Below are 24,078 nucleotides of genomic sequence, written 5' to 3'. Positions count from 1 at the left end.
GGGTACAACTTGACTGTACAGAAAGAACATTTTATAAAATTCATTTTTGTGATCATTTACACATATACAAAAACTTAATTGGTTTTAGCAAACAATAACTTTTCTAAAATGCAATCACAGTTTACATAATTCTGAGGTAAAGATCCTGAATCTATCTTTTGAGAAGTCCTAGCTCACAAAGGTCTCTGAAGGGGGATGTGTCTACTGAACATCAAGTTCTGGCATTAAAGTGGGTCGGGGAGAGGGCAGGCCACACCTACCTCATATTTCAGAGATGATCTAAAATTTCAGAACCGAATGTTCCTAGTTTGGCTCTAGTAAGTTAATGCTTCTAATGTTCTGCTTTGTTGTCTTCAAGCATGAAACAGTCTCTGAATCGTGTTGGAACAAGACTTCTGCTCTGGGGAAAATATTTCATCAGGAAAGGGCCAAGTTAGTGTCTTAACTTGACTGCCTTGACTGAGGACTCTATATCCCAGGAAGAACATATTTAAACTTCTCACATAAAAAGTAAAAGCTTGGTCAAATAAATGCACCGCAAAACTGATCTTCCTGCCAGTTAGCACACACCCCAAAAGGGCCTGCAAATGGGAAGGTCCTAGTGAGAAGCCGGGAGCCCACAGCGAGTAAGACCAGAAAAGCCTTAGGGACTCTCCCCTCCCAGAAATGCATAAAGGACCCAGCTTGTGTTTCCCTTACAAGATCCGCAGCAAAGTTATTTGTGCTGCTGTATACTTCAGGAAAATGTGAGATTCAGCAGATATGTACCAGTTTTTTGTTTTTTTTGTTTTTTTGTTTTTTTGCAGGGGTGGGGGGGCGGGCAGGAAGGCCTATTTTCATAGATGTTGCTTCTATAAAATGACTTCCTCTCAATTATAGCCCTTGATCTATTTCTGTAAACAACGTCACCTTACCCAGGTTACTTGTAACTAGAACATACCCAGCCCAGATTATTTCATCAAGTACACATTTCCAAAATAACCCTACGAAATCACGAAGGTTGTGAAAATTTCATAGGAAGACACTCGCTTTTATGTAATTTTTTTTATAAAGAAGTTTGCAAATAGAACATCAAATGAATAATTAAAACCCCTCTGGCATACGTCACTTATGAAGCAAACCTGAGCATTTGCCTCTTCTATTTTATCATGAGTCACATATGGGGGTTAAAGAGTTTGCCGGGCAAGGAGTCACCTTATGAGACAACTGAAGACACGAGTACTGCTGGACCTTTCCCGTAAGCTGCCCAAATAGCAAAACTCGAATTTTTCCTCATGCTGAGAAAAGCAAAATGAAACTTCTGCTTCTTTGTACCATCCAAAATTCTGGGAATGGCACGTGAGAAGAAAGTAAATATGTGTTCCACATTTACTAATAGCTGGCGTTCATGGTGTCTGACCGCATGGAGTAAAAAGAAACATGAACCAATGTGTTTGCAGGGCTCTCTTGGGAAAAGCGGCTTTGGGCTTTGCCCTGGTCCCCGACAATGACGGACTGGCAGGCTGTTTCTTGCACAGCTCGAGGCAAGCCATTAATCTGTCAGTACCAGCATCTTTAGAAATCCCAGCATTAAGACTTAGGAGGGGAAGAGGAGGGAGGTTGAATAGCCAGAAATGCGGCTTTTTAAACACTTCAGTTAATTCACAATGCTGTGCGGGCTTCTGTGTATCCCTTCTCTGAGATTCCTGGTGCAGGGTGCAACGCTGGGGTGCAATTTATTCATCCTCTTCCACGTACGTGGATGGAAACCAGCCCACCTAAAAAAGAAAAAGCAACCAACGTAGCAACATGACTTTGCATCTGGCATTTCAAAGGGTTCTACAAACAGAGCATTTCGTTTTTATAACACCCTGATTAAGCTGGGATTTTATGACCACTGTAGGTAAGGAAGATTGATTTAACTGCCCTAGAAGCCTGATAGCATGAATGATAGAGACAGAGGAATAAAATAAGCCTACACAGTGTTCTAATCTGCTAGCACTCAAACAAATATGTAAATTAAGTGTAATAAGGGCTCTCCTACTTAACGCTTCCCGTTTCTGCTCTAGAACAGGATACAAAGACAAGGGTGCTATGTCCCATTCTTTCCAATTTACATCAGCAGCTCTTATAAATATTCTGTATTCCACATAAAATTTATGCTCTGAGGCTTATGGACTAAAAAGAACTGAAATGTTCCTCAATCCTTTTCCAAATAGGAAGCCATCACACTTGCCCAGGTGAACTTTATTTATGCCACGATCGTATCCATTCACCATATTTTTCTTGAGTGCCTGTTTTCAGTGAGGACCACCACCACGCTCCAGAGCCCCAGCCCCAGAGGGGGTGCCAACGACCGCCCGGTCCGCTTCATTCACCTGCACAAGCACCTCGAGAGGGTCAACTCACCCTGCCGTTTACTTCTCCTCTCCACCAGCCATTCGCACTCATTTTCGTGTAAATCTTCACCACATCTCCTTTCAGCAAGGACAACTCTCGCATGTCTCTGGCGCAGAAGTCATACCGAGCAATGGCAATGCCCAGCACTTTCGGACTCAGCACTGTTAAGAAATGATGGGGAGTCAGAACCGATTTGCGTTTAACAACCATCAGCGCCTACTCAGATGAATGTTCTAGATGCTATCAAAATGCACAGCCATGACTGCACTACAGACTCGTGATAGTGGCGGAGGAGCTTGAAAGCAGCACAACTGTTTCAATGCAGTCAGGTGTAGTCAAGTTCACTTCATAACGCTTAAAGAAGCATTGTTCTGTTTCATTCTTCATAAGAACCTCAAAGCAGGGACTAGTTTTTGTTTAAAAAAAAAAGAAGTTAATATCTAAATTATTATCCAAGGAGATAGAATCTAAAAGAACTAGCATAAATTTCCTATTGATGGCATGATAATCCATTTCTAACAAGAACCTCTAAGGTCAAAGCTTTACATTTTTACCTCATAATTTCTTCAACTGAGACTCAAAACAACCAAATGTTTTGCTCTGAAATTCTCCTTGAATCCACGTCATTGCTTCTAGTTAAATGGCTCTTCCTCCCCCAACCAGCCTTTTTTGGGGGGGTTAAAACTATTTGGGGACAAACTCAGTTGTTGTTTTATATAGAATTTCATTATGTGAAGCTGAAATGAGGTTTCACTGGAAGAACACATAAATACTATCAATTTGTCCTCTTTCTTTCAAACAAATACTGCAGGTATAGAAAACTTTGCTGAAGGAATGTACTGAAAAACAAGAGGTCAGTGTGTTCATTTTCTATATTCAGGTTTGTTTTATGGTAGGAGAAGAGCTAACTTACTCCCTGTCCTAACCTGCCCTACCCTGAAAGAAAAACTCAGTTCAAGCTGTACATTTGTTCTTCTCTAGTGTTTTGCGACACATTTCATACTTAACTTCTCTACCTGTTGCTCCTTGGGGTTATAAAGTATTTTCAATTATATGTGCAGTGATTCTGAGAATCACTCACCTGGGAACAGTGGGACTTTATAACCCTTAAACAGTAGAGGAACGGAAGTATACGAAAAAGAAACAAATGGAAAATGCCATACATCTGTATTTTTAACAGTTCCTAGCGCCCAGGCAGCCGAGCTTGCGACTGGTGTTAGCCTGGGAGAGCCTGCCCACTTGGAGACAGGGAGCGCTAGCCTATTACTCGGGGCTTTGCAGTGAGTCTTTGAGTCTCCAGGTATCTATCATAAGATAAATGAATAGCAATGCCCTAGATTTCAGAACTGTAAAGGGAGTAAAAATATGGTCATTTTACTTTACTGTTCGAACACAAACCACTTTAATAGTTTTCTTACTGAAACCTGTCCCATTACTGGGGCACTACTCTCAGAGTTAGTGCACAGAAAAACACCCCTGTGATGGAAAAACCAATCATCAACGTAACCGTGCGACCTTGCATAGGTCTCTTTAACCCTGGAGGCCCCACGTTTCTCACCTATAAAATGAAAGGTCTCTGCTAGCTGACGTCTAAGGTCTTTCTGGTACTAAAGGTTATGATTCCACTGGAACTTACAGGTTAATTTTTAAAAATCTGTAAGAAAACATACTTGACCTAGCCATAACGTATGCCCCTACCTGGCACATAAACAGCCATTAAATTCTCGGGCTTGTGACAAAAATCAAGACCAGAATGCCTGTACACAAACTGATGCGCACAGTCATCCTTCCAAGCAACACGAACTTTACTTTTCTAGTTGGACACAAAGTTGGGCTTTTGGTTCTGTTTATTTTCTTATTGGGACTATGTGAACGTTGGCTTTCCTCAACTAAAATTTCTAAGCCTCAAGAAAAGTAATGATTTTAATAGAGTGGTTCATCCCCCACTTTATACTTTCAGCCCTCAACCCTTTCCAACCTCTCCCCCAACGGATAAAATAAAATTTAAAAATGTCTAATGGAAATACATAACATGAGCACACACACAAGACCAGAGGAATGAAATGTCATGACAAACAATGACTTTATGACAGAGAAGAGGAAACTACACAGTGGGAATGCGACTCTAGGGACTATTTGTGGGGAGATGCATCTATACGAGAAGCAATACACAGAGGTTAAAATATTTTATTTGCAAACAGAAGCAAGTGGAAAAGACATATAAAAGCAGTAAAGCAGTACCTGACCAGAAAGGAGTGGAAGAAGGGGGAACAAAGCTGTAGTCTGGAGGAGTTACAAAAGAAAACCCACAGAACAAAGAAGGGGCTTAGAGAAAGAAAGAAAAAGAGAGAAGCAAAAGAGCATTTAGGTAATGGCAAAAAAATATCTCAACACAGCTATTTCGTTGTCTATAATCATAAGGAAACGGTCACATCAAAGTCGGAATCTCAAGCTTCGCTTTCACCCACTTCTCCCCTATCACCATTTCTAAATAAAGGACAAGCAGATTTTTAGATTTTGACCGACATTAGTTCTGAAATTTAGAGCTGTCTATCCCTTTACAGGTGAACACAGCACACCCACTCCCCGGTGCCATCTTTGAGCCCCTTCCATCTGAGGATGGCCTCCATGCACAATTCCCACTTTGTTACACCAGTGGAAAGGGGGAGCCTGTAAGTTCTTAATGGAAAATATGCTTCACATCAAAACTGATATAAAGAGGCAAGAGCCCATAGAGTAGTGCCAACGAAACATGCAGAGCCCATAGGAAAGTCACTCATACGGTTTGTTAGGCGCCACCCCACCCCCAGTCAAGCATGCACACGCTAGCTTATTTCCGCACACACACACAATGTAAATCGTTCCAAATCTTATCATATAAATACATCTCCCAATTTTAGGAATGTATGGAAAAGTTATATGTAAAAACTCTACCCTCAAAAACTTTTTACTTTACTTTTAAATAATAAAAGCAAACGGTTATCAAGTGGTCCTGAAGTGTTAAATGCCATGTTCTATGTTTTATATTCAGCATTTAATTTAATCATCCCAACAATTCAAAGAAGAAGGTACTGATACTGTTTCCCCTTGATATCTTAGAATGACCTGGATTCAAAGCCAGGCAGGAGGACTTCGGGGTCCAGGCTCTTAACTGCTGCACTGCTATGCATCAGCTCCCTCCCTAGGCAGTTATCAAACTCCACCTGTCAATGCCACGGTGCCATTGTAAAGGAAAAGAAAGGCCTGGTTATACATTTTCTTCCAATATTTATTCCCCCCCCCTTCATCCCTGTAACAGGTTATTTGGCCAGGCTGTGTTTGCCCAAAAGGCACACTTCATTTCTCTGTCTTCTTGCAGGTCTATGCAGCTTATGACTTAGTTCCTGCCACCAGGATATAAGCAAGGGTACTGGGAGGCAGCTTGCGGGACTTTTCCTGGCAAGGCAGCTGGCACATGCATTCACCTTTCTTGTTTGGTTCTTTATTCTATCCTGCTGTGTGGAATGTGAAAGCTACCATTTGGGCCCATGAGGAGAAAGGCCTCACGTTAAGGATGGTAGCTCATAAGCTTGAGGGAAGCTGAGTTACTGAAGATTTAATGGAAGAGATGACCTTCCCCCACAGCCATGGACTGACCACTTCCAGGATTTTATTATAAAGAGAAATAGAGGTCTAGCCTGTTTAAGCCAATGATTTTTGGATTTCCGTTACTTGTACCGGGACCTAATCTAAACTGTGACAAAAAGTTTCTAGGACCAAGGATGAGGTGAAAGTGGGTTAAACAAACTGGAATGAGTCCACATAATCCTGCAATATATTCTGTCTCTTTCAGGCCACTGATGGATCTGAGAGCCAAAGAATTCTCCCGAAGGTAATACTCTTGTCAGGAAGGGGTTCGGTGATACTTATGAACGGCAGTAGCTCATGAAGGGGATACTCAGGTACTATCCAAGTAGACTGGCCATGGAAATTGGATGCGATTCAGTTGCTCTCAGAACCATGGGCTACGGATCCTTCATATATGCATTGATGCATTCATGACACTTTCCTCATGAATGGCCTTACATATTTACTTTTAATCTACCCTGAGGCATATCCTCATTGATAAACTTCTTTTCTAATCCATTGCATCTTCCACATTACATTTTTTAAATTTTAAAATTCAGTGGTACATGCCATTACAATTAATTTTACAATCTGCTCAATTCACTTATTGCCATGCAACATAACTGGTTTAAATTTCCTGGAGATCCTGTTATACCCACTATTAGAGAGAGGAGGGGATGCCATCTCTAATTTAATGAGAAAAATGGCTCATATCTAACTGTATTGTTGGCAGAAAATCTGGTGCCAAGATTCCTACCCCCTGTTTGTGAACCCCCCATTCTACACATTACTTCTGGCAAGTACTAGAATTCTCTCCTTTAGCTGCTTTCTAAGTGCCCATCCTTGATTATCTCTCTGGTACTACTTTATCCATAAAGCAATAAAAGAAGACTGTATTTCTTCAAAATTTCTAATGAAGGTAATGTAAGTCAGCAGTCTGAACTTTAACAAGAGATAAGTTAGCTCTAGAAGGAAGAAATAAGAAATCAGTGAAAACACAATTAAATGCAATTTAAATAATCTCAATTGGTAGATATTAGATCAGATAACCTGTCTCTAATTTTAAAATATCTAACATTCCTGAAGTAATATGGATAATGCCTCACTGTACACAGTGGACATGAATCTGTTTCAGATACATGATATCAGTGTGCTACCCTTTCTCTTCTCTAACCCTAAAAGCTTTATACACACTGGCATTCATGTCTAGTAACTACAATTAGAATCTTCTTCAATCTTATCTAAAATATTATAATCTTAGCTGAATGGTAGCTATTTCCCCATGGTTAAGCCTTGACTCCTCTGCTGGCTTCACTTGAGACTAATTTTTTTTTTCCCCCCACAATGAATGGAACAGATTCTGGGATATGCCCTGCATCCTCACCTAAATTCCAGTCTGTAATTTCAGATGTTTTCATGACCCTGCCATGAAGGACCACCATTATCTCTGATGCAACCTGCCTGAAACCAAAGTCATCATCTTCCTCCTTGTGATCTAGCTCAAACTTCCACATTTTTGTCTTTTCAATGACTTTCGAATTCTTGGCAAACTACCCTTGCAAAGTCAGTATGCTTTTTATTCACTCTCTTCTTCCTCTGAAACATGAAGTTATTCCTTCACTGAATTCTCAGCTCCACCATCCCAACCCAGGTACTTATGCCATTTCTAAACTAAGACAACTGCCTCCTTTTGGTATTCTTGCTTTGCACTTTCTTTCCATTCTATTCTAAATACTGCCTCCCAGCTACTCACAATAAACAGAGATTTGTCATTCCTTTTCCCAGATTATGAAATCCAAACTCTTGCCCTGAATTCCATGGCAATTCATAGTCTGGCTGTTTCCTGCCTTTCTAACCAAATCTTCCCATCATTTTGTCACATAAATTCTTTTCACCCAGACCAGCTGGTGGGAATACCCGCCAAGGCCCTCAGCTTTGGTTTCAACTCAAAACTTTTGCTCACTCTGGAAGGTTGCTCCTTCACCTTGCCCCTGCTAACCTTAACCTCCTTGTCTCCAAAGCTCTGCTCAGGCCCTTTCCACGAGTCTTCCCTGACCAAGCCAGACAACACTTGTCCCCTTCCTTCCTTGTTCTTTCTAGCCATCTGAGGCACTTACATCATGGCACTCCCTGGCTCTACTGTTTAATTACTGCATAGCTCCAATTAGTTGTTGATTCTGGAGAGCAGGGGCTAACCCCTATACTGCTTCTGCATCCCCACAGGATCAGGCCCGGTGCTCAGCTACTGAGGCTGCTGAATGGACAAGTATCTCAGCAGGGTATTCAATTTTGCAAGCTCCTATGTCTCCTCCTCCTATTCACTGAGCTCATCTTCTGCACATTTAACTGCTCAAAAAGACTTCCAACAAAAGCCAGCACAACACAAAGAAAAGAACGTGAAATATGTTCAGGTTTTATTCCCCAGGATCCCTGAGAACCATAATCTATCAATGATATTCCTACAATAACTGTAATTTTTCCGGAGATGCCGAACAGCTATTAAGTACTGTATGTCTCTTGGCATTAAGCGTACTGTATGCCTGAGGAATCTTCTTAGGGGTAAAAGGTTAATCAGTTTTCTCCTGCCACCCAGTGCACCGCTCTCAGCCAAATATTTTAAGGACTGGTAGGGATGCTTTCTAGTTTTCTACACATTATAGCATGACTTATTGTTGCTGCTCTTCCTATACATTAATTTTCACTGCCTTCGGGCCCTTAATTCTCATAAGCTGGCAAAATAGCATCTGAATGCCTGACATCTATGGAGACAAGAGTATAAAACAACATGTTCCCTTGGAAAGTATGGATTTAAATCTAGATGTAAATGATGTCAGAATAAGGTATTTGATAAAAAAAAAATTTTTGCAGAGTGGCTTAACCTGCAAAACACATTTATATCCTTACTGAGAACATATCCACCTATTTCTAGATGCATATACATGTTTTCTTCATCAAACTCTCCTATTATACCAAGGTGCTGCTAATGTAAGAATTACTGGTAGATGCCTATCCTGGAATGGAATTAGAAATAGACAAGTAACAGTGGCATTCAAATGAGAATGTTGAGGTGAAATCTCTCCCATCCCTTTCACTTCCTGGGCTAATATTCACTTCACCACTTAATATTATAGATAGCCTGTCTGCTAGTACATTGCATCATTTTGGGAAGTTTCTTGAGAGAAAGAACTCTTTTATTCCTATCTGTACCCTCTGAGACAATGTTAAGTCTATGTTGAGACTTTTATCACTGAAGGAATCATTGGCAAACCGCATGCTTTAATTAAGGGCCTAACTTTCCTCCTTCCTCAAACACTTTGAGCTCCTTACTAACACAGACAAAGGAGAACCTTACTCAGAGAGACCATCATATTCAGGCAGGTGTCTCTGGCTATTTTTCACATGACACCTGGCACTCAGTTGGGCTAACATTGGTGGGATATTAGGAAGTAAATGGCTCATAGTATGGTGACTTAATATTTCTCATTAGGAACTATTAAGAATACAGTCAAATATTATTTATCAACTTTTCCAGGTTAAACAAACAAAACCAAAAGTACAGACGTTCTCTAACTGAAACAGAAGTTACCTGTTACTAAAGTGGGAACAGAAGCTATCAGCATAGCCATAATCAACTGGCAAATCACTGCTGAACGGTATTCAGTTCTGAGACTTAACTGAGAAAACCGAGCCACAGCACACAGAAGTATTTCAATCAAGAAGAACACAGTGCTTACAGTAGTATAAAAAAGTGCTCGTGAACTGGTATTTGATGCCTATACTTCTGTTGTCAAGGTTAACTAAACATTGCTTTAAAGTTTTAACTCTGTCTTGATTAGGCTATTCGTGTTCATGACCAAATGAAAATCTACTCAATTTTCAATAATGTTTGAAATTTATACACAGTAGAGAGCAAGCTCAATCAATACTCTTCCTTAAGGTACTGGTTATCAAATCACAAGGTAGTTCTGAACTACCATTACATGTATAACTGAACATGACCCTAAGCATTTGCTAATTCTTCTATGAGATAGACATTCCCCATGTCTATCTCTATCTAGGTTGTAACAACCACGTGTTCACACTCACTTTTGTAACAGGAAGCTATTAGTAAAGATATCAGGCAATCGGGCCAATGGTATGATCATGAATAGATGATCCCTGTTGAGTCTGCTGCCCAGCAGTGGCCTTGGGGAGAATGATGTTCCTATGTGGGACACTCTGATGAGCAATCCAGTAGACTCTTTTTACCAAGACTGTCTACAGATGGCCTAGCACCAGAGAACATGCTGAGAATTTAATGAATGTTTAATTTAAATTTGTGGTCCTTAACCTGGTTTTATTTTAGAACTTAGCCATGTCTTAGACATAATGTCAAAAATTTGCTCCCCCGTTTCCTGCAAATGTTCAGTGTTTGTTGTATATTTTATATACTGTCACTGAAAAAAATAATTTAGATTGGTTTCATTTCATTGAATGGTGGCATCTGGTAAATGGACCAATCTCCTTGAACCTGAAATTCAAAGTTATAACAAGGAAAACTTGTATCTAGAATTACTGGAAAAAAACAAACAGCTACTTTGTATTCAACACTGCACAGTATAAGCATATAAAGCCATTAACAAGAAAAAAAATGAGTATAAGGCCTTTCCTATTGTTATGGAAAATTAGATCATTTGACATTTCTAGGAATTTCAGATTATTTACAGACATCTAGTTTATCAAGACACAAACTTAATTCTAAATCCTCACTCTTTAAAAATAATTGATAGACATTTATTAAAAAACTACTGATGTCCCAAGTATTGTGCTAAGGTGATATTGGAGATATAACAAGACAGAGCATCTGACTTCAGAAGAGCTTACAGATTCGTGAAAAGACAGACACATACAGAAATGATACAGAGATGAAATTAGTCATTTTGGATTGAGAATGCTATGACTAGACTTTAGGCTCCATCTGAGCCCCTCCTTAAAAAAATCTCCAATCTTCCACCTGCTCAGGTTAAAACCTTAGTCATTCTTGAATCTTCTCTTGCTAGTCTGTTTCACATCTGATGTGAACAGCCTGTTGCATCACTTTCAAAATCCATCACCTATATGGCTGCCTGTTGTTCCAAGCTGCTAGCTCTCGGCTGGGGTGCTGCATGAGCCTCCTTGCTGGTCTTCCTGTTTCTACCTTGTCCCCTTCTCCGTGGCCTTTTTTCAACAAAGGCGGCAGAATAATCCTGTTAATACTTAAGGTTCAAATCATGTCTTTCTTCTGCTTAAATCCACCAGCGGCTTCTCATTTCTTCCAGAGTAAAGGCTAAAGTCCTAAAAGGCACTGCATGCTCTGGCCTCCCTTCCCTGTCCTTCTCTGGCCACACTGCACAGATCACATATGCTCCTTCCTTTGCACTGGCCGTTCCCTCTCTCACTTGAGTCTTGACTCAAATGTTACCTTCACAACGAGGATTACTTCGATGCCCCATAAAAGTGTCATGGACATTCACCACTCGTGCCAAGTGGTACAGAGAGAAAACAGGGTTTATTGGAGGGAATGACATGAAGGCAGAGTAGTAGGTAGAGTCCACCCCAAACGCCCACTGTCCTATTGCTTAGGTAGGGCACAGACGGTCTGCACACACCATCGTCAAAATTCCAGCAGCCTGCTTTACAGACTGATAGCGTATTTAGGCAAGTTTGTAATAATAGAAATTCCCTGTTACGGACTGAATGTTTGTGTTGCCCCTACCCCCAAATTCATATGTTGAAACCTAATGCCTAATGTGATGTTATTAGGCAGGGGGGCTTTTGGGAGATGCTTAGGTCATGAGGACGGAGCCCCCATGAATGAGATTAATGCTCTTATGAAAGAGATCTCACTGAGTTCCCTAGCCCCCTCCACCATGTGAGGACACGTGGTGCCTTCTGTGAACCAGAAAGCAGGCTCTCGGCAGGCACTGAATCTGCTGGCACCTTGATCTCGGGACTTCCCAAATTCCAGAACTGTGAGCAATACATTTCTGTTGCTCATAAGCCACTCAGTCTATGTTATTTTGTAGCAGCATTTGGAACAGACTCAGACACTGGTCCTACAAGTGGCCCTATTAGAAAAGGGAGCTTCTGGAGCCAATGGCTGTTTCAGCCTCTCCTGCTGTTGAGAAAACTCAGAACTGTTGAACCAGCTTTCTGCTAGGCTACCAAAAGGAGGAAAAATAGGCCCCTGGTTTTGTTTCTCATCCCCCTACCACCCCAGTTAAAATACTAAACCTTCTCTGGCACTCCTGAGTACCATCGCCCAGTTATATTATTTTTCCGAGAGCACTCACCAACTTCTAATATACTTAGAACTTATTTTTATCTATTATCTGCCTTCCCCACTAGCATGTAAGTTCCACAAAGGCAGAGACGTTTGTCTATTTTTTTTTTTTCCCCACTGCTGTGTATTCTCCATCAATTCAAACAATTTGAAGAATGCCTTCCCTGAAGTAGGCTCCCAATAAAGATCTGCTGAATGAATGAATGTGGAGACCTATGGAGGGGGTTATTGGTGAGAACAGACAAGGAAAGAAGTTTTTAGACTCATCTAAATAGGGAGAACTGTACCCTATAAGGAAGAAAGAGAAAAGAAAGAGGGAAAATTAACTGGAGAAGACTGAACTTTGCATAGAAAGACTGAGCAAAATCTGAACCAGCAAGTCAGGCAATACAGGAATCTTTATGCTCAATTCTGACAAATTTGAGTGTGTTCCTAGCAGGCTGGCCAGGATGGTGACAGAGGTGGCTACCGTGTATATGAGGGGGGACTGAATAATCTGAGGTAGTTTATAGAAAAGAAAAAGACAGAAAGACAGTGGAGAAGGGGGGGAAAAAGCACACCAAAAGAAAGGTTATCATGGTAGAGAGAATATATCATATATTTACTTTGAGTAGCTCTAAAGAGATGAACTATTATTGTATGTAGGTACAGTACATTTCTAGATCAATATAAGAAAAAAGTTTTTATTTTGTTCAAAAAATAGAGTGCTTTGTACTGCATTGGACATAAGGTCACCTGACTATGCAAGCAAAGCCTGAGGATGACCTCTCAGGAATGTCATAAAAGGTACCTGTTTGAAAAAGCCTGGGCCAGGTGAGGCACTGAGGTGCAAGGTACAAGAATCCCCCCTGCGTCCCTCTCTATTGTTCAGACATTAAGCTAAACTGTAGGTCACATTTCAGGGGTATGAGAGATATAATATATGGTGCAAGTAGATGCTCAAAAATGTTGAGTGCATAAAGGAATGAATGAAAGGAAAACATAGCCAGTTCTGTACTCAATTTCGCATGTTATTAGGAGAGAAGCGAGTTGCAGAATTAAGACCTGCTCTCTGATGCAGACTTGGAATTTAGTGGGGGAAGCTGGTATCAGTGGCAAATACCAGGAAAAGAGAGCTCTCGGCATTGTTCCTCAAAGCCAGGAGCCTCATCCAAATTTTAGGAAGGAGAAAAGGAATTCTTCTCAATTTAGATAAACTGTGTGTTCCATAGGAAAGAGAGACTAGAAAAACTAAAGCCTTGGATCGGGGCTGCCATGTGAGGGTACTATAGTCAGTTAGGGAACAGTATACACATTGATTGAGACTAGTTTTTAATTTAGAACATAAGGTCTATGGGAAAGACAGTATAAAAGATGAAAAATATTAAAACATAAGGCTGCTTTTTGAGCTTTTAAACATTAAAAAAAAAAAGATGGCTTTGAATGAGGTTATCTGTATCTGTAGAATTTCTGTCTGTAAGCTCTATTTCTGAAAGGACCCTGAGTACTGGCTACTAATTTTTAAAGCTATCAGGTTCAGGATAAAAATGCCTTTTAGTAGCTAGTAAAGCTCTTGAAGTAAGTAAATAAAAACAGGGAGCCCAGCATGACCTGATAATGAAGATGTGCAACTGTAGTTGATCAGTTGCCCAAGAATAGTAAATTCTGTGGACCTCACAGACATGCTGAGGAAAAAGAATATAAAAATGTCAGCAATTTGTTACAACTATCTTAGCCCATGGAAGAGTGTGTGTACTGGGAGAATATAGCTGAAGCCCAGGAAATGGAAGTGGGAAACCAAAGTCGCAAGGAGAAGGGCTTTATGAATACATCAAGATGTGCCAGATGAGGCTGATGTAACATTTCGCGCCGGGTAACAGTACCGGAAGTGGTGGCCGTTGCAGCAGTAACAGTAAGAGCTAAGACACATACACTGCCCACGTGCCAGACCTTGTTCTAAGTACTTCACAAACTCCAACTCTTTTAAGCCTCATCAAGTGAGCATTAAACCTCATGAGCCAGCGCTGCACGATGAAGTAAACGAGGGGGGACCCGAGGGAAACTGTCACTTGGCTGTGTCATATAAGCAGCACCTGTGGTGCATCCGTGTGACAAAAGAAACCTTTCGTGGCACTTCTTCTGGAGCTATTGGTTCACAGAACTGCCGGAGACATGAATTTAACGTACATAAAAGGGGTCTGAAAAACACAGTGTTTCACCAATCATCAAATTATTAAATATCAGGCAGGATTATTGGGTTCTTACGGATCAAATATTTTATATGAAGTTTCAGACATACATCTTGGAAACTCTCATTGGCTTAGAAGTGCTTTCTCTTAGGGAGACAGTGCATCTTACTGCAGGAAAGCTACAATCCATTTAAAACACTTCATTGTATTAAGGTAATGGTTGCCTTCTAACTCCCATCCATTGACTACCTGTCTACCCTAATAATGCAAGTCCTCTTACCACTCTAACTTATAAACAAACAAAATAAGGATGGAAAAATTTAGAGAAAAACTTCAAATTGATACTATGAGCTTGTAATGAGTTGAATGGTATACCCCCTACCCTGTTCCAGAAGATATGTCCACCAAGAACCTGTGTATATGATCTTATTTGGAAAATAGGTCTTTGCAGATGTAGGTTAAGGATCTCAAGATGAGAGATGAGGTCATCCCATATTTGGGGGGGGCGGTGTTCTAACTGCACTAAGGTGGGCTCTGAATGCAATGACAAGTGTCTTTATAAGATAAAAGAAAGGGATCTGACACACAGAAGAGAAGGTAATGTGAAGACAAGGCAGAGACTGGAATCATGTCTCTATAAGCCTTGGGATGCCAGAGACTGCCAACGGCCGCCCAGAAACCATAAAAAAAGGCATGGAATAGATTCTCCCTCAGAGTCTCTAGTAGACACCGATCCTGCCAACACTTTGATTTACAACTTCTGGCTTCCAGAACTGTGAGAGAGTAAATTTCTGTTGTTCTAAGCCACCCAGTTTGTGGTCATTTTTATGGCAGCCCAAGGAAACTATTACAATGGGATTAGGAGCTCCAGTGGCGCAATCGGTTAGTGCGCGGTACTTATACAATGGGATTAAAACAAACACGTTATCAGAATAAAATGGAGTCAAACCCAAATGCCAAGTCATCGAAGAAAAAAATGACAAAAGATTGAGCATAAGATAGGGGATCGGAAAATAAGGGTAGGTGAGAATGGGTTTGTTGAATTACAAGGGCAAGAAGGTAAAAACTAAATGAAGTGGATGTTTGAGATAATAAATATTATCCACTATTATACTGTGATTAAACTAATAAATAGTGGTTAAGGCATTGTCAGGCTGTTTCAGGAATTATCAGAAACATGAAAGCTCTATTATGCTATATTGAGTTAAATAAACACGAATGATACAAATTCTCCAAGTTTCTAACACCCTGGCTAAAATGAAGTTCATGAACCTTGTCAAATGGTTAGTAGAGTAATGGGGATGCATGTGTGCAAGGAAAGAGAGAGCATTGGAGTGAAGCCGCCCAGGCTCTGGATCTGGCTCTTTGTCCTGCAAGGTCATTTGTATGGTCCCAGAGACCAAATGAAACCTTTGTTGATTTTTTAAGAATTGCTATAGTATTTGTCACCACACCAAAAGGAGCATACTGATCTATATTTTATTTTCAAACTGTCCCATTTTCCCCTGTTTTTTCAAATATCAACTACACATGGCACTTTAATACCTGCTAGGTCTCCCATGGGCCTTATTTTCTGACTTCATTTATTTAGCCTTTTCTGAACGCATGTTTCATCAAAGGCACTGTGCAAAGTGCGATCGATATGAGAATGAGGAGCAAAGGAGTCGGGTTCCTAAGGCTTGAGGGAACAGTACGCCAGAAGAAATCGCTTAACCTATATAAAAATAATATTATATGTTCTATGTAAACTATGAAATGAAGGTGTTAATGATTCATCTTCATCCCGGACCACTCTTTTTGGTGCCAACCACCTACTGAAATATTGAGGATGCACAGGTACTAAAACTTTGTGCAAAACGGAATGTATTACCTTTTCCTCTATACCTGTTAATATCTCTTCTGTTTCCTGGTCAATGGCTTCACCATTTGCCAGTCATCCAAGGCAAGTACTTGTATATCTTCCTTGTACTACTGCTACCTCGATTCCCTTATGCAATCAATTACACTTCCAGAAGATATCCAAATCTGCCATAGTCCTGCTCCACTTTGCACTCTTGTTTAAACCAGCATCATTCCTCCCTTGGACATCTGCAATGACTTCCTAACTCATCTCTGTTCTGTCCATGCCTCCCTCCAAGCCACTATCATGGAGTAGATAGTGATCTTTTAAAACAGTGTAAACCAGTTCATACCATTTTCTGCTTATTTATAAAGCTTAATACATTTCCACTGTATATATAAATATATTAGAATGCGCTCACTATGCTCCAAACATGTTGACTTTCCAAGTCCTTCGACATACAAAGTTACTTCCTGATTAAGGGCCTTCACACAAGCTATGTCTCCACCATGGAGTTACGTTACTCTCCATCACCTCACACCCTGCCAATCCACACAGATCCTCTACATTTCACCTAGATGTCACTTCTTCTGTCCTTCCCTGACACTGCAGGTAAAGTAGGCCCTCTTGTCATACCCTTTCAGCTGTGCTTCTGCTTCACAAGGCTTGTCAAAACTGGTGATTATTTGTGAAGTTGTTTTATATTTGTCCCTGTCCACCAAACTGTCCATCCTATTTACTGTTTTAACTCTAGCATTTGGCACAGGGCCTGGCACATGGGAAATGTTGTATAAATATTTGTTGAATAAAGGAATGAATAAATGAATAAGCAAATACAGTGAGGTCATCAGTAAGGAACAGATGGTTTCAAATAGGACCTACTCAGTTCTCTACATACCCCTAAATCAGTGCACCGAGCTCCCCCTGCACCGGTAGCTGGAGAAGGAAACAGGATGCTGCCATTTTCTTTCAATCCTGTTAGAGTTATACAGCTAATGGGATTATCTCCAAATTTCAACATTTTACTTCTAAAATGATTCATTCTTAGAGTAGTAAGAATACAAAGAATTCCCATATACTTTTCACCTCAACCTCCTCAAATGCTAACATTTTACCATGTTTGCTTTATCCATCTCTATTTTTCCTGAACCATTTTAGAAGACACTGCAGACATAATGCCTTTTACCTCTAAATACTTCAGTGTGTATTTTCTAAAACTAAAGATAGTTTCTTCTCATAATCACAGTATAATTATCAGCAAAAAATTAATACTATTAATCTAAAAACTTCAAAATTTGTTCACTGTCTCATGTATGTCCTTTAACATACATACGTACATAAAATTTTTCAGGCCCAGGATTCAATCTAGGACATGTTGCATGTACTTATCATGTCTCTTCAGTCTCTGTTGTAATGATACAATTGTCTTTCATGACATTGACGTTTTTGAAGCACATAGGCCAATTATTCTGTAGAATGTCCTTCAAATTGGGTTTGTCCGATGTTTCCTCATGATTAGGTTCAAATTATGCCTCATGGGGGCAGGAATCCCACCAAAGTGATGCTGTGGCCTTCTTAGAGCATCACATTATGAGGTACATGTGATCTACTTGTTCTTTTATTAGTGATGTTAACTTTAATAACCCGATTAAGGTTTCTGTTTCTCCTTTTGTTATTAGTAAGTTCTTGTGAGAAGATACTTTGAGATTATGTGAATATACTAATAACCAATGTTTTTTTTCTAATTAGCCAACTCTAGTCTATGGTCCAACTAAATCTCCATAAATAAGAACTTGGAAAAATGTTTAAAGTCTGCTTATGGGTCATGAAATAGCTAATCATGCAACCTTTCCTAGTGTAATGGTCTATTAACATTCTACCTTAACCTCCTCCCCTCATGCACACAAAGAAAGAAACCTAGGATGCTATTTTTTTTAAGAACATAATAAAATATCTAATCTCGTTCATCATTCATCAGATGAGAAAGCTGAATCCCAGACAGGCTAAGTGACTTGCCTAAGGTCAGACAGCTACTCAGTAGCAGACCTGAAAATAATTAAGTGCTCGTTGTAGAGTAAGAAAGGCAAAAGTCAGTTCAGTGCCCTTCAAATACATAAGCCCTACAGATACACCTGACACTGTCTAAAGCAGATTTGCTGTGACAGTTTTTAGAAAGTAGTGGGATTTTTATACAGATCCACAGACAGGGCAGAACATCTTCCATGGAGTCACTGTGGTTTCTAGGGAAGTACAACAACCCATTGCTCTGCCTGAGCTCTGTGTCTTCTTCCTTTCTGTCTTGTTCTTCTCCCTTGGCAACACCCATGTCATTCCAAAGGCAAAAGTCAAGTCTCATAGCTCTGGAAAAGAGCATTGCCTACAATGGGATCCTAACCTAGAACTGTCATATGCTCCTTGCCCAATACTCTGGACTCCTGTTTAATTCTAACCAATACCTTTTTGTATGTTATTCTGCATTTGCATGGGGTGGTTCTGCCATCATCTTATCATGTTTTACAAATTTGAAAAATAGTTGGTAATTTACCCAAGAATATTCTAACCTGGACTAATACAGAAGCAAGCAGACCCTTCTACAATGCCCTGGGACTTTCTTTCCCAAGGTGACTATACTATTTAAGAAAAAAAAAAAAACTAGCAGGTTTGAGGAGTTGGAACTCCAATCTCAACCTCTGCCTAGAAAACAGGTGGACCTAGGCATTAGCTTGCCTGCTCTGCTTCCTCGAAAACCTTTTAGAAGGAATGGGAGATGTCAGTGCCCTAGCCAATCCAGTATCCCAAGGTAATATTTCTTGATAAAAATTATTTTTAGGTAATATTTAGCAGCATACCCAAGCTACGAAGAGAGGTAAGGACTATAAAACCATCCCACGCAATCCTTATGCAGCATTCGTCCTTACTGCTTCTGAGAAGCACAATGTGCAGAAAAATAGAAGCAGTGTTCTAATTAAGGATTAACTCTCAATCAGGATTTGGTATAAAATAAAGTATATTTAAAAAATCATAAAAGCAGAGATGCGAATTTCTAGGAGTTAAAATTAGTAATTCAACTCAGACATGCAGGAAAATGTTGGCTGTGTTAGGAGTTACTAATAGTGGTGGTGGTGGTGGTGGTAGTAGAATCAGGTGTAGCTGATATTTATTGACTGTTGACCATGTACCAGCACTGTGCCAAATGCTTAAAACTCCTCATTTAACCCTGAGAACCATCTTAGTGTTCTTATTTTATACAAAAGTCAGTATAAACACTGGGATAGTTTTATAAATTTGATCTAAGATTATAATCGTGCTGCATGGTAATGTCTGAATAATCTTGGAGTCCAGACCACCGTGCAATTATTGCTGACTGACAGACTACCTCACTCCCTCCTTTCTTTCTGGTCACTTTATAAGGGAGGTCTTCCACGATCACCCTATATAAAAATAGCAAATTCCCATCCCACACTTGCCGGAGCGTCCCCATTAAAATATAAACTCCGTAAGGGCAGGAACTTGTCTTCTCAACTGCTATATCCCAGTACCTAGAACAGTGCCCTGTGTTAGGTATTTAATGTGTATCTGCTGAAGGAATGAATAAATAATTCATAAATAAAACCAAACTCTGACAAAGATTAATTTTAAATGAATGATCTGCTTTTACTTCTTGATTGCAAAAGGGTTCTGTGGCATGCTCACCAGAGTCTCTTAAGAAATCTGGGCGGGGAATATTTGACTGCATGACTCTGTTTATTGAAAAATTCCCTGTAGCTCACATTAATGTTCAAAATCATTCTGTTGGCTATGCAATTTTTGCTTTAAAAAAAAAAAAAGGGCAAAAGGCCTGAAACTCCATTCCTAGTGGCTAAAAAAGTTTGAACATTAAATACTTTGTTGAACATTAGAGACAAATTTTAGATTAGGCAACTCTGCTCATCGTTGGACAAAATCCTCTGAACATCTACATGTGCCAAGCACAGAGAAAGTGCTGGGAGTAACCACGCAGTGCATTATGAGGGCTAATGACCTTCCACTAATATGGGACATCTGCTCTCCCTGATTGCCAACCAATCTTCCATCTTGGCTTTCTAGAACTAAGTGAACTCAAACAAACAGGATTTTTAGTATAACTGACCTCCTTGGCAACTTTTATCATCTCCTGCTGCTAGGAAGGCAAAGTAAAGGACAGTAGAAATTTATACTTTTCATTTGGGGAAAAAGGTCATAACTTTGGTAGAATCTTAAGAAATTCGTAGGAAAGAAAAAGATATTTGTAAGAAAATTGTTTCTCAAGGAAAACTTCTGCTTTTAAATGAGTGAAAATTATGGCCTATTGAGAATCTAAGATAATTGGGTAACACTGGGCTAAAAAACAGAAAGATAACTTTTTTTTTTTTTTTTAAGTAGGCTCCATGCCCAGCATGGAGCGCAATATTGGGGCTTGAACTCACAACACTCAGATCAAGACATGAACTTAGATCAAGAGTCGCATACTTAACTGACTGAGCCACCCAGGCACCCCCAGGAAGGTAACTTTTAATAGGTGTTTAAAGTTTCAAAATAAAGTGTGCTCTGACTACTTTCATTACACAAGCTTGGTCATTTATTACTGATCCTTGTGAAGAGAAAAGCTATTAAGTTACTCAAATAGAAAAAAATCTGTCAGTTGATGTGACATATTACTTGTATATTTACTTATATACAAGTGTATGAAATTTTACTGATGTTGTTAGAGCCCTGAGTGTTACCTGTTTCCCTTTCAGTTTTTGCTTTCAGGGAAAAAAAAAAAAAAGTTAAGGTTATATTACACGATGCAAATTATTTTTTCAAATACCCCTAGATATTCCTGTTTTGCTCAGGCTAAAGATTCTAAGAGTAATAAAATTGTATTCATTTCTCCTCCAAAAGAATTTTACTTAAAAAAAAAAAATGATATTTTAACATAAGGGAAGGAAATCACACTTTATTCATAGCGTTTTTCAACACAATGTTCTCTTTACATGCTATATCTACCTCCAGGAAGATTATGTGACGTTAAATAGTGATGAGAAAAAAGTTTTGACTTTTTCAGACTATCACATGCTTCTGGATGGTATGCTAATCTTTTGTGATTCGCTGGGGCACAGCGCTCATTCTGCAAGAAAGTGACTGAGGTATACTTGTAAATACTGGCATCAGAGGAAACATGCTTTAGCCATTTCAAAATCCTGAAACTAATCACTAAGATAGGATCGTAAGCAGATCTGGGATACCAGGTGAGATGGGCTAGCTGCACACCAGCCTTTACTGAGGTACCATTAACTCACACAGCATTATGACCACAAACACATGAGAGCTAAAAAAAGAGTTGAGCGAATATACAATTCACTGAAAAGTATGAAACTTACATATTAACATACCCTTTGCACTTCTGATGGATTTCTAAACACAAACATGACCCTTGATGTGGCACGAGAACTATGTCTAGACACGTTCGTAAACCTGTTGGTCCATCCGATTTTGCTTAGCTCCACAAAAAAGTCCTGGCTACACAGATCAGCATATTAACTGGTTATATTTCAAAATTTGGAATGAAGATGTTTAATGTTCTTGTGCCTCCAATCCTTAAGTGACAGCAAATTGTATTCTGAATTGCAGTACTCACAGCTGTTGCCTGCTCTATTACCCCTCTGTCCAGCTGAATGTTCAGGCTCCTTGTATGGAAACTGTAGGGTCGTATCCAAGGTTCTGAAACCTTCTTTAAGAGAATGATGCTTGTAGTACTCCACAAGTTCCTTTAGGATAAAAGAATTAAAGGTTATTTTTGATAAGGGTACTTTTATTCTCAAACACATGAACTCTTGAACACATAACTATATACAAGAGGAAGATGACTGATTTAATGCCAAATTTTCCATAAGTGTATGGAAGGGTAGGTAAATGATAATCTCTCCTCCCTGCTTTCTGGATGTACATGGCACCTAACTAACTAGTAATCGTCCATGTTACTCAGGCTGGCCACTGACTGATAATGTGAGTTACCTCCTATTGTTATTCATGGATAGAGAGCATCCTGTTAGTCTTCAGTCAGATGTGGTCAATGAAAAGAAACCATACTAAACTTTAATTGCAGAACAGTAATTATTGTTCTTATTTATGAAATACTTGCTTTTCTAAACAAAAATAAAGGGAACAGCTGTTTGCTGAATATATAGCAATTTCTCGTTTCCTGCATTTTCTTTCAACATAGCAGAAAAACAAACTTGATTCTAAACATTCTTTTCCACGGTAAACCAAAGTTGATAAACCACAAATGCTACCTGATATTATTTCTGGCTTACAGTGAAGTGTTAGTGCCCTTCAAAGTTCTGCATAGCATCTGCTACTTATAGAGGTCAATAATGTAGTACTTTCCATTTTCCCTTATATCTAATTTGCCTTAAATATAACCAAGCCTAATAGAATACCATCCACCCTCTTCCATACTAAAATTTCAGGAAATTTCTCTTAAGATGTTGGTTTCATAGATTCTGCACAAATATGAATCCTTCTATTTTAAGTAGAAAATAATAATTCATAATGGAAAAAATGCATATTATTATATGAGTACTATAATGTTTCTTAGAAATACCTGAAATAAAAAGCAGTATCACTTTTAACCTAATTATTTGGTGCTTCTATTAATGTTTAAAACAAATAGGGTAAAAATAACTCATTTCTTCTAAAAACCAAACTGTCATCAACTCAGTACCTCCACTCAGTGGTTATGTTCAAAGTTCCTCAAAACAAATCAACTGAGCCAAAAATCACCCAAAAGAAGCAAAAAAGAATCATCAATGATTTCTATTATTTATGATTTACATTATTTTTTTTTTAAAGATTTTATTTATTTGACAGAGAGAGAGATAGTGAGAGCAGGAACACAAGCAGGGGGAGTGGGAGAGGGAGAAGCAGGCTTCCCGCGGAGCAGGGAGCCCGACGTGGGGCTCGATCCCAGGACCCTGGGATCATGACCTGAGCCGAAGGCAGACGCTTAATGACTGAGCCACCCAGGCGCCCCTATGATTTACATTATTTATGGCTAAACTCGGGTGAGTTGTAGAATGCATTGTGTGGGGAGTTCCAGGGGTCACAAAGGTTATGAAGGTAAAGCTACTGCCCTCTAGGACTGCTCACTTTTGAAGGAAAAGTTAGAGGTATGGGCACTCAAAGGTGAGAAAGAGCACTTCCTTTTGTGAGCCCCATGGAGAGGACGAGGGAACGGTTCATGATGGAGGTAGCTTGGCTTAAATTGAAGAACGGGCAAAATTGCAGAAGCCAGGAAGACGGAAAGGACTGTTTTAAGTAGAGCAGCTGGGCTAGGAACAGACATAAAAGTGATTGATTGAAGGCTACATTCATAAACAAAAAGCAGCATGGTTTGGCTGAAGCATTGGGTAAAGCAAATGGAAATTCTTCAAATCCCACATCTGTAAAATGCGGAGAATGCACCAGTTCACAGATTATAGTAAGAATGTATAGAGTGCCTGGTCTGTGTGAATAATCCTAACTACCACCACAATCCCATATGCCAGGACCTTTACAGGGCTTTGCTCCATCTCCACACAATAAACAAGAGACAGGCTTAGTCCCCATTGATAGTCAAGTCTCAGAGAAGTTAATCGACTTGTGCAAGGTTGAACAGTTGATGTCTGTCTCCAAAGTCTGTGCTCATAACTACATCGTACTATTAGCAAGTAATGCTTGGCAAATGTAAATACAAAGAAATGGAGGCAAAAGGGAAGGAGCATTTTCTAAGTGTCCATGTTATA

The 24,078-nt window shown here is 39.6% G+C and overlaps 1 protein-coding gene across 1 annotated transcript in view; it reads right to left on the bottom strand.

The window, feature by feature from the left end:
* Positions 1 to 898: 898 nt before the first annotated feature.
* Positions 899 to 24,078, bottom strand: part of VAV3 (vav guanine nucleotide exchange factor 3) — a 359,106-nt gene continuing 335,926 nt past the window's right edge. The window contains exons 25-27 of the mRNA XM_032422283.1: positions 21,933 to 22,062; positions 2,389 to 2,540; positions 899 to 1,757 (exon numbers count right to left, since the gene is read on the bottom strand). Coding sequence (XP_032278174.1) covers positions 1,716 to 1,757; positions 2,389 to 2,540; positions 21,933 to 22,062 — 324 coding nt within the window. The 3' untranslated portion in view covers positions 899 to 1,715. The remainder of the gene's footprint in view (positions 1,758 to 2,388; positions 2,541 to 21,932; positions 22,063 to 24,078) is intronic.

This window comes from Phoca vitulina, unplaced genomic scaffold (assembly GCF_004348235.1).
Source record: "Phoca vitulina isolate PV1807 unplaced genomic scaffold, GSC_HSeal_1.0 scaffold2, whole genome shotgun sequence".
NCBI lineage: Eukaryota > Metazoa > Chordata > Mammalia > Carnivora > Phocidae > Phoca > Phoca vitulina.
This window is presented reverse-complemented; position numbering and strand designations above follow the sequence as displayed.